Below are 11,803 nucleotides of genomic sequence, written 5' to 3'. Positions count from 1 at the left end.
AAGGCCATACAAGTAAGTTAAAAAAAAGAGCCATTTTTTCTAGGGCCATACAGGTAAAAAACTCAATTTTTTTAGGTTTCACAAGGAAAGAGAAAATGACTCCTGTATGGATAGTGCTACTTTAGTAGCCGGTCTAGGAGGAGCCGGAGCCATGAGAAGGCCTGCAAAACAGGGCCTTAGACTCAATCCTCCTAGTACATGGTTTCTTATAGCAGTTTCTATGTAGAAAGGAATTGTCAGATCTTGTATAATATACCAAACACAGAGAACAATTAGGTGCCCGTTTGCATGGGCGGATTCAAGGGTATTCCCTTGTATTCCCGGGAATACCCAACTATTTTGGGACATCTTAATGTATATATGAGTATATACTTATATGTATAATACAACATTATGTATAGCATTTCCACTCAATTTAGCCCAAAAAAGCAAAAAAAAAATCAGCCTTTCAGCCTTGCTTCCCAAAATTTTTAAGCCTATGGATTCGATTTTTTTATGAGATGGAAGTGGGAATACCCAAGTTTCAAATCCTGGCTCCGCCACTGCCCGTTTGGTAGGGCAGCTAGACCAGCTCCAAGAGCAGTTTTGGGTCCTAACCAACCAAACAACATCGAAGCTCGTTGCTCAGCTCCGCTCCTCCCGCAGTTTGCGCTCTTAGAGAGCTGAATGAGACTGAGGAGCATATATAAAAAAAGGAGCTTCGACCGGATCCTCGACTGTGCGTAGGGGTCTCCTCCGAAATGCCCCTATGGGCGAGATGCTGGGCCACCGAGCGTCGGAGGAGCAGATCAGGTGTGCAACCGCTATCCATTGGGCTTGGAGGCACCGCGAAGAAACCGCCTATGGGCCACGGAGATGCCAAGCTATCGAGCCACTGCCCGTCGGGGATTCAGATCGGAGATTTGGGATTTCGAAGGTGGACATGACGCGAGGAGGCCGAAGCCCGAAGGCACCTTGGGGTCGCTTTTGGAGCCTAGAGGATAAGGATAAGAAAAAAGAGTGAAGGGAAAAAAGAAGAAAAGAAAAAAAGAATTATAGACATTTTATCCTTTTCGAGCCGTTCGATTAAGCTAAAAGCAGCTGCTGCAGACTGCAACTAGGCTTTTTTTCTCTCTATGAAACATTGTACATGCAGCTGCAAACTACTGCAGCCGAACATGCTTCACTGGTGAAGCAGACCTCTACCAAACAGGTCCAAGCCCCCCTCAGCCCCCTTCCCTCGCCACTGGTTCTCGGTCGTGCGGTGGTGCCTGGCCTCACCTAGCTCTGCTGGCACAAGCACGAAGAAGCTTGCCCAGCCAAGCAGGTTGTTTTTGCTCTCCTACACTAGCAAGCCAAAGCTTGCCATCACGGGCTCTAAGACACACAAACAAGGCAACCAAATTCACAAGATCGCTTAGGGACCTCGTTTGGTAAACAATACAATGTTAGGCGAACAAACCAAACGTTCTTTTCCTCTAGTGGAGAAATCGTTTCTTCTTTGTTCTCCTTCTCTCTTGGTTAAATCTCTTGCCTAGCAGTGCAATTAATGCACATAAAAACTATTATTGTTGTAGTGTTGAGAGTGCCTTTAGCGGTTAAATAAACAAATTCTGATTGCTCATTGAGAACGACTAGAGGAATTATGTTTTTTTTCATTGGAAAGAAAATATGCATCCAAAATTATGGAATCGGGACGGTTGGATGAACCCCTACAACTACATGCTTAGATACTCCTCCAATGTCTCAAGATTGTATACGATCATCTTTTCTCCCTCAAGGTGGGGCATCGTGTTTCTTTGTCTAAACATTTATTTTTCTTAGCAAGGATGATTACAAATTTGGCCATTTTTTGTCAAAAGAAAATTCCATGACAAATAAATAGCTTTTATGCATATTTAATTTCTGAAGAAATTTATAGAACAGTTGTGAGGATTTTTTCGGGATGTTTTAGATGCTCCTTTTAAAAGAAAATATGGCATTGTTTTTGGAATCATATCTTCGCATGGAAACCAGGATTAAGGATTAGGCAACTAATGTCCACCACTTCATTTTACGAAACAGTTTCATTTCAACCGAAATTGTCACGTTCTCTCTCTGTTTTTTTTTTTTTTTTATGAGAGGATGCCACGTTCTCGTAGAGGTTCAAAAATTGTTAATTGTGGCCCATTTTCTGTACTGGGCCCTTTCTGAGCCCATATGACTAGACGAAGCAACCCGTTCAACTCCCCCCGATAAATCTTACGCATTCGTCTTCCTCCTCCGCCGCAGATCCGATCCCCCTCCCCTTCCCTTCCCTCCCTCGAGGAGGTCAGGCCAGATCCGCGGGCCTCGCAGATCTGGCGGCCATGGAGAAGCCGTGCACATTCCTAGTGCACTTCGACAAGGGCTCGCCGTCAATGGCGAACGAGATCAAGGCAGAGCTCGAGTCCGGCGACGGGCCCACCAAGGCCAACGCCATGCGCCGCGCCATCTCGCTCCTCCTCAACGGCGAGTCCCTCCCGCACCTCTTCATCACCGTCGTCCGCTACGTGCAGTCCTGCGACGACCACGCCGTCCAGAAGCTGCTCCTCCTCTACCTCGAGACCGTCGACAAGCGCGACGCCGCCACGGGGAAGGCCCTCGCGGAGATGATCCTCATCTGCCAGAACCTCCGCAACAGCCTGCAGAGCCCCAACGAGTACATCCGCGGCGTCACGCTGCGGTTCCTCTGCCGCCTCACCGAGCCCCAGCTGCTGGAGCCGCTCGTCCCCTCCGTCCTCGCCAACCTCGAGCACCGCCACCACTTCGTTCGCCGCCACGCGCTCTCTGCGGTCTCCGCCATCTACAGCCTCCAGCACGGGGACCAGCTCATCCCCGACGCGCCGGATCTCGTCGAGCGCGCGCTCGCCTCCGAGCAGGACCCCGCCGCGCGCAGGAACGCCTTCCTCATGCTCCTGGCGGCCGGGCAGGACCGCGCCGTCGCCTACCTCTTCAGCAACGCCGACCGCGTCGCGGAGTGGCCCGATCTGCTGCAGATGGCCGCCGTTGACCTCATCCGCAAGGTCTGCCGCTCCAAGGGCCGTGCCGACAAGGGCAGGTACATCACGGTCATCATCTCCCTCCTCTCGGCGTCCAGCGCGGCTGTCGTGTACGAGTGCGCGGGGGCGCTCGTGTCCCTCTCTTCGGCGCCCACGGCTGTGCGCGCCGCCGCCAATACATACTGCCAGCTGCTATCCTCGCAGAGCGACAATAATGTGAAGCTCATCATCCTGGACTGCCTGCACGAGCTGCGCTCCTCTCACAGGGAGGTGATGGTGGATATGGTCATGGATGTGCTGCGCGCGCTGGCTAGCCCCAATGTGGATGTCAGGAGGAAGGTGCTGGATTTGGTCCTGGATCTACTCACCCCGAGAAATGTTGAGGAGGTGGTGCTCTACCTCAAGAAGGAGGTGGTTAAGACACAGGCCGCTGAGGTGGAGAAGGGTGGTGAATACCGCCAGATGCTAGTGCAGGCCATCCATAACTGTGCCAAGAAGTACCCGGAGGTGGCTGCATTGGTTGTACACCTTCTCATGGACTTCCTTGGGGATCCTAATGTTGCTGCAGCACTTGACGTCGTTCTATTTGTGCGTGAGATTATAGAGACTAATCCCAAGCTCCGTGTGTCCATGATCCAGAGGCTGATCGACATATTCTATCAGATCCGGGCATCCCGTGTCTGCTCCTGTGCTCTCTGGATCCTTGGAGAGTATTCCCTGTCTCTGTCTGAGGTTGAGAGTGCCACTTCCACCATCAAGCAATGCCTTGGGGATCTTCCATTCTACACTGTCTCTGAGGAAGGTGAGACAACTGATTCCTCTAAGCCATCCCAGCCAGTGGTGAACTCTGTCACCGTGTCTTCGAGGAGGCCTGCTGTTCTTGCAGATGGAACTTATGCCACACAGAGTGCTGCAACTGAGACTGCTATTTCTGCTCCTGCTTCAGCTCTTGGGTCGTTGGCTTCCAGCCAGAATCTCAGATCTCTCATTCTGTCTGGTGATTTCTTCTTGGCTGCTGTCGTTGCCTGTAACCTGACCAAGCTTGTGTTGAGGCTGGCGGAGATTCAGCCAGCAAAGGTTGAAGTAAACAAGGCTAGTACTGAAGCCTTGTTGATCATGGTGTCCATCTTGCAGTTGGGACAGTCATCTTACCTCCCGCACCCTATTGACAATGATTCGTATGATCGGATTGTTCTCTGTGTGAGGCTGCTTTGCAACACTGGTGATGATGTGGCCAGAGCTTTGTCAACGTGCTTGCTGAGAAGCAATTTAGGGAGACTGAGGAGATGAAGGCCAAGGCACAGATAAGTTATGCCCAACCAGATGATCTTATTGATTTCTATCACCTAAAGAGCAGGAAGGTGAGGCTGATCTACTTTTCTCTTATTTTTTTTCTCTGAAACAATATTTGTTCTCTATGAGTACTCATTGCTAGTTCATATTTTTCTCCTATTCCATTATTAGTTCTTAAATTGACAGTCTCACTTAGTGATATCATGGAGAGTCATGATTATAGAAGTATTGTGTTTGCTCTGTTTTTCTGGTTCATATGTTCTCTAGCCTAATGTTGAAACATATTTCTGTTGTATGAAGGTAGTAAAGCTAAAAAAATTGTCTTTATTGGGTCAAGGAATAACAAGATGTTCATATTTGAAGAGAGTCTATAGAGAAACTGAAGTCAATCAACATTTTTTCCTTGCAATGGTCCATAGTGTGTAAAAGTTTTTTTATTAATTCATAAAGAAAAGTGTCAGTCTTAATTCGAGGCTAATTATTGGTAACATTTTCTTAAGGATAGCAAAGCTATATTTTTCTAAATCATAGTTATATTGTTTTGTGTCTGTTGTTCAAAACTGCATTTTTATCATAGAAAATGAACCAACTTGTGATGACATAAAGAATTGAACTTCATCAATGTTTAATTGACCATCTTTTTGAAAGCATGATAATTTTCTGTTTTTTGTTTCTTCCATACTAGTTCGCTTCCTTACATCCAATCTTGCATGGGAGCTTTCAGCATTGGGCATGCCCTTTTTCTTTGTGTTTCTTTCATACACTGCTAAATTTGGCATTTTTCTCACAGGGAATGAGCCAGCTTGAGCTGGAAGATGCAGTTCAAGATGATTTGAAGGCTGCAACCGGTCAATTTACTAAGGATGCAGATGATACCAACAAGCTAAATCGTATTCTTCAATTGACAGGATTCAGTGATCCTGTGTATGCCGAAGCATTTGTAACTGTTCATCATTATGATATTGTACTTGATGTTACAGTCATAAACCGAACAAAAGAAACACTCCAGAACTTATGCTTGGAGTTAGCAACAATGGGCGACCTGAAACTTGTTGACCGCCCTCAAAACTATACATTGGCTCCTGAGTCAAGCAAGCAAATTCGAGCCAATATCAAGGTCTCATCAACAGAGACTGGAGTCATATTTGGTAACATAGTTTATGAAACTTCAAATGTGATGGAACGATCTGTGGTGGTCCTAAATGACATTCACATTGATATCATGGATTACATCTCACCTGCTACATGTACTGATGTTGCATTCCGGAACATGTGGGCAGAATTTGAGTGGGAAAATAAGGTAATAGACCTCTATTCTGATTTTTTGTTTGTTTTTTAAGGCGGTTTCTGTAGTTTATGCTTCTATCATATAGTTGTAACCTATGCTGAAATTGTGCCATATATAGGTTTCCACAAATGAGTAAATATCCTACATAACTTTTTTGTTCTTTTTAGAAGTTCTTGATTCTTGATTAATGACAAGCATCTACATGGTAACAACTTCTGGGTGTTTGGGTGAGGGACTAAAGAAATTTTAGGACAAGGAACTTCCCAATCATCTTCCCTCTTCAGAAATATCATCGATGTTCAAGGCTTCAAGCTGACCAATTTCAGTGGTAGCTTTACTCTGTTTACTTCTGTTATATTGGTTTGGCCCTAATATTATGGCATTTGATTGTTTAAACATGGTTGACATCAAACAATGCACACGTGTAGTCCTGCGTTTTTATGACTCCTTTGTCTTATTGATTAATTAGACAATTGTTTCATTGTTTATCAGGTGGCGGTGAATACTGTGATTCAGGATGAGAAGGAATTCTTGAATCATATTATTAAGTCCACGAATATGAAGTGTCTAACACCACCGTAAGTTCCGACAAATCCAGACCATACTCATTTATCTGCATACTGGAATTGTGCCTGCCTTTTTATATTAATGCAAGAGATATCTGTAGTGTCATTAGTCATTCAGACACATGTAAAGTACAAAACATTGAAATACAGGCATAAATTTCTCTCAATAGTATAGGCAGGAGGCATGAGGCATGTGTGGAAATTTATGGCCTTGTTACTGTCTCTGTATTCAAAATAAACTAGTGTAATGTTTATTTGTTCACATGTCTGTTCTACAGCAGGAGTGATCTATTTAGGTCAATATGGTTTTTACTCAGTTTCCTAGGTTGCAAGGCCAGTCATGTTTGCTTGATTATATGATTAAGATCAGATTACCTATCTTTGTTACAAGAGCTGAGCAAAAATTGCATAAAGTAGAAGAAATGTACCATAGTCCTTTACCAAGCCAACCATGCATGGACAGAGATCCAAATACCCCTTAATATTGATCATTCTACATATGATTTACTCCTTGTAGTGGAAGTACATGGTTTCTTAATTTGGTGTAGCAAAACCGAGAACCCTCCCATTTGTTCACTTAGAAAAGCTGTTTAGTTATTAAATTGGTTGGAAAACTGGGAAATTGTTACACTGCCCATCGCTAATTGTTGAATGAGTGCTGGTATGTGGGATATTTGAAGTTCTATTAGGCTAGAAAGATGATAAACTTTGCGCTGTGCATTTGAATGCTTTGTTTGCTAACGCATTGCTCATTTTCTACTTACATCAGATCTGTGCTCGATGGAGAATGTGGGTTCCTTGCTGCAAATCTCTATGCCAAGAGTGTGTTTGGCGAGGATGCTCTGGTGAATCTTAGTGTTGAGAAGCAAGCTGATGGCAAGTTGAGTGGCTACATCAGGATAAGAAGCAAGACCCAAGGAATTGCGCTCAGCTTAGGAGATAAGATCACCCTAAAACAGAAGGGAGGCAACAGCTAGCTCAGCCATGAGTCGTTGATCTCTGTGGCTGGCACATGTCACCCCTGTTGCCATAATGGCCTCACTGGAACTCAAAATTTGTTAGTTGTTCACCAATTTTCAGGATAGCCAATTGTTTTGGATGCGCTGGAGTCGTTTGGCAGGTGGTTGTAGAGATTTTCATCCTGTGTACAGGATTGTGTAGCCTTGTTGTTCTAGCTTACAGAATGAAGAATTTTGGTATACTTATACTATCGGATACTGACTTTATGAATCCTTGTACTGAACTCAATGTCTTCCAAATTCAAATGTCATAATGCAAATAATAAAATTATCATAGATTCGTTTATCTCGTCCAAGCACTACATTCTGTGGCAAGGTATACACTCAGATGTGTTCCTTGCTTTACCTGTATCAGTTGACGACTGACAGTATATCAGGATACTGTTACTTACTGTGAGTCTGACCCTGTCTTTGCTCAAGTATAGTAGAAATAATGCCTTAAATTTTGTGAATCATACATCAAACATGTCCATTTTTAAAGACCAACAGAACTAGACATTGTACATGAGAATTGACAAATGAAAATTCATTTATTGAGTTGTTCGGTCAGAACCTATGCTTCTGAGATCGTCCTTCAGTTTCCGCTAAGACATGCATTCCTGATCCCGTGCAGCTTGGCAGCCACTTCCTGCATGCTGATGCGCCCGTTGGGGGAAGTCTTGGTGCAGCAGAGTCCAATGTTGATAACAGACTGCAGGATCTGTGCTTCACTGTCCCTGATGGCCATTGGCGTCTCCATGCTGAGGTCCAGCTCTTGCAGCAGCTGTGGGTCAACAATTTGCAACACGTTATCAGGGAAGTTGTTCTCTGTGAACTTTACAATGCTTATCCCATCCTTGAACATATCGTCTGTTGGCCGCCTCCGGATGAATATCTCTAGGAGAATGACTCCGAAGCTGTAGACATCCGAGGAAGTTGAAACCTGACCACCCCCTGCGCATTCTACACATCACATGCAGGAAGATTTTAGCCAAAACAAATATAGGCATTATGGAATGAACCAGTGTCAGGTTACCTATAGTGAGGAAATACAAGGTGAAAACAGACAGTACCTGGAGCAACGTATCCAATGGTTCCCTTGATGGCAACTGAAGAGGTCGAATTTGTGTCACTGGTAGAAGCTGATGTCACGGAATCAAATTTGAACCTTGCTAGACCAAAGTCTCCAACATGAGCTACCATGTCACCATCCAGAAGAATGTTGCTCGGTTTCAGATCACAGTGCACAATGGTTCCTTGGTGCTCATGGTGTAGATACGCCAAAGCGTCTGATACATCTGCAATGATGCTTAACCTCTGAGCCAGTGAAACATTGTTCAAAACTTGAGAGTTCTCATCCCCACCGTCTTGAGCTGAGTACAGTAAGTGATGCAGATCTCCTCGTGGCATGAACTCATATACTAGGGCCTTGAAATCATTTCCAGTAGAATCGATGGTTGAGCATGCAGTTAAGATAGGCACCAGATTGCGGTGCCGGACATTTCTCAAAGAAGTACATTCTGCAATAAAGCTCTTTTGTGCTCCTCTCGTCTCCAGACTGAAGACCTTGATGGCAACCACATTTGCGTCACGAAACAACTGTCCTTTATAAACAGAACCGTATCTTCCCTGACCAATTAGATTGGATGCTGCAAAACCCCCTGTTGCTCTGACAATATCACTGTACGAAATTTTCTGGAATTCTCTCCCGATAGAGGGTAAAGAAATGGATTCTGTCTTCTGTTTTTGCCTCCGGATGAAGAACACAACAGAAATGACTACAGAAAGTAGCACCACTATGGCCACTGGGATCACTACTTTCTGTATAACTGATATCCTGTGCTTAGATGAATCCAAAGGCATGGAACGACATGCAACCAGGTGTAGCTCCAGTGGTCCACCACAAAGCTCCTGATTTCCTTCAATCCGTATAGCAGTTGCATTCTTGAAGATTCCTTCTGGTGGCACCTCTCCGTCAAGATTATTGAATGATAGATCAAGTTGCTGAAGAAGTTGTAGGCTGCCGAGAGACACTGGTATTGGACCAGTCAAGTTATTGTGAGACATGTTGAGAATCTGTAGGCTTGTTATATTGCCTAGTGAAGTGGGGATACATCCGCTGAAAGCATTATGTCCCATCTCGATATCTTCTAAACTTTCACAATTACCAAGAGTGCTAGGAATGTTTCCAGATAGGTTATTTGATGAAATATCCAAATATGTGAGTTGTTTGGCATTGCCGATGTCGGCATGAAGTGGTCCCTGTAGGTTGTTGAAAGATAAGGTAATCTCCCTTAATGTTGGAATTCTGAAGAGCTCCTTTGGTATGTTGCCTTGAAGATTGTTGTTGGAAATGTTCAGTGATCCAAGTGTTTGGAGGTTTCCTAGGATCGGAGGTATGTTTCCATCGAACTGGTTTGAGTCTATATAGAGTTGTTCTAACTGAGACATGTTTGAAAAGGATGATGGAATGGCCCCGGTAAAGAAATTATCACTTAGTGATACTGCCTGTAGATTTGTAAGATTTCCAATCCAATCTGGAACTACACCTATAAATTTATTCGCGTTCAGTGCTAGACTAATCAGTTTGTGAAGGTTTGCTATACCAGACGGAAACTCCCCTGACAGTTGATTATATGCCAAGTATAGAAACAGGAGTTGACCAGAAAGGTTGCCTACTGAATTTGGTACATTGCCTTGTAGCTGATTAGACGATATTGACAACACTTGTAGCTCAGTGCAATTTGCTAAACTATTCATGAACTCCCAGTCTTGCTTGTTACTTGCTTGTAGTTTGTTCTTCTCGAGATTTAACTGAGTTAATTTAGAAAGTTTGCCGATGGAGCTAGGCACCACCCCAGTGAGGTTATTGCTCGATATACCGCAAACTAACAGCTTGGAGACATTTGTGAGAGAAGGTGGGATAAGACCAAGAAAAAAGTTGCTGCCTAGGTCAAGCACTTCAAGGTTGGGGAGAGAGTTGCCAATATTTGGCGGTAAACCTCCGCTTAGATCATTCTCAGCAGCAGCCAACATAATTAGGCTAGAAAGATTCAGGATGGGTTGTGGAAAACTGCCTGAAAACTTGTTTTCACCCATGAACAGATATTGCAGCCCTGGCAACTTTGCAAACTCACTTGGGATGCTCCCCTCAATTCTGTTGCCTGCAAAGCTAATCTCATACAGTGCTGTGATGTTGGCAAGAGAACCAGGAATAGCTCCAGCAAGACTATTAAACCGAAGCATCAGCAGTTGAAGGCCATGAGGCAAATCTGCAGGTATCTGTCCAGCTAGTTGATTATGGGACAGCACCAAATCTTTGAGTCTGGAACAGTTTGCAAGACTGGGTATCGTACCTTGTAGCGTATTATTACTCAATATGAGCACTTGGAGGCGATGCAGATGACCAATGGATGGGGGAATCTCTCCAGTGAATGAATTAGCCGATAGGATCAGGATTCTCAGGAATGTTAAGTTTCCTAGCGAAGGGGAGATCGGCCCAGCTAAGCCTTGATTCTGAAGACGAAGAGAAGTGACACGATTTGGGTGCTTGGCACTACACTGGACACCTTTCCAGCTGCAGAAATGGGTGGTGTCATTCCAGGACACCAATGCTTGCTGTGGATCACTGGCGATGGCCTTCTTGAACTCCAATAGCCACAGCCTATCTGTGCTGTTTCCGTCCGAGGAACAGATGGCAACACGTACACAGCATGCCACGACCAGCTGGAGAAACAGTGGGTGTGGGATTGCACTATGCTTCTTCATGGCTAGGCTTGATATCTTCAGTAAATCTGAACCCGCCTTGGCGCCGAGGTGGCTAACGCAGCGTCCTATGTGGACATTACTGGCACGAGTGAGGGTGCTATAGTGCATGTTGTAACTTGTAATGGATTGGTATGGTAGGTCGCCATCAGATATTCTTGCACTTTGAGGAGTCAATAAGTCTTATGTTTAACTAAATTTAAAAAAATAATATTAATATTTGTATCTCTAAATATATTTACTATGAAAATATATAATACAATTAACCTAATGATATCTGCTTGGTATCATAAACATTAATACGTTTTATGTATATTTGCTCAAATATAAGATTGATTTATCGAGGTACGAGATAAACACTTATTTTGAGATGGATGGTGTATTTGTTTTTGGACGGAGTAGAAATTTATTGGATTTAAAGTTGGTCCAAGGCAAATTAAATTCAATAAAGTAGCTAGCTCATTATTGTTTTTAACCAAAGTGAGATGTTTGCTACCACCCGCAATAAATTATAGGGCCAGCCTATGTTTGCTAATACTCTCTTCAGTCCAGTCTATAAGATGTTTTTTGTATGTCAATAGTTAAACTGTGGGTGTTGGATTGCACTATGCTTCTTCGTGGCTAGGCTTGATATCTTCGGTAAATCTGAACCCTTGAGTACATGTATAGATACGTTCAAAAGGATGGCAAATTAGATTTCACATAATTAAACTTGAGACAGTTAGAGCATCTTCGACAACACTACCCAAATGACTACCTATCCTCAATTTGGGTAGTGGAGGTAAAAAAATCCTACTCCAGCAAACCCCCTACTAGACCTCTTAGATTTGTTGGCCTCCTATTTTCCCTCTCCCACCACCCATTCCTCTTGGACCCTACTCAACTACCCAAAAT

The 11,803-nt window shown here is 44.1% G+C and overlaps 1 protein-coding gene and 1 pseudogene across 1 annotated transcript; one reads left to right on the top strand and one right to left on the bottom strand.

Annotated features, from left to right (window-relative positions):
* Nucleotides 1-2,227: 2,227 nt before the first annotated feature.
* LOC136483572 (coatomer subunit beta-1-like) lies at nucleotides 2,228-7,443 on the top strand (annotated as a pseudogene).
* A 137-nt stretch (nucleotides 7,444-7,580) lies between these two features.
* Nucleotides 7,581-11,237, bottom strand: LOC136483571 (putative receptor-like protein kinase At3g47110). Its single transcript, XM_066480686.1, has 2 exons — nucleotides 8,218-11,237; nucleotides 7,581-8,107 (listed from the first exon to the last, which is right to left on the bottom strand). Exons 1-2 carry the CDS (start codon nucleotides 11,018-11,020, stop codon nucleotides 7,740-7,742), a joined length of 3,171 nt encoding a protein of 1,056 aa, XP_066336783.1. The 5' UTR covers nucleotides 11,021-11,237; the 3' UTR covers nucleotides 7,581-7,739.
* Between the last annotated feature and the right edge of the window lie 566 nt (nucleotides 11,238-11,803).

This window comes from Miscanthus floridulus, chromosome 9 (genome assembly GCF_019320115.1).
Source record: "Miscanthus floridulus cultivar M001 chromosome 9, ASM1932011v1, whole genome shotgun sequence".
NCBI lineage: Eukaryota > Viridiplantae > Streptophyta > Magnoliopsida > Poales > Poaceae > Miscanthus > Miscanthus floridulus.
This window is presented reverse-complemented; position numbering and strand designations above follow the sequence as displayed.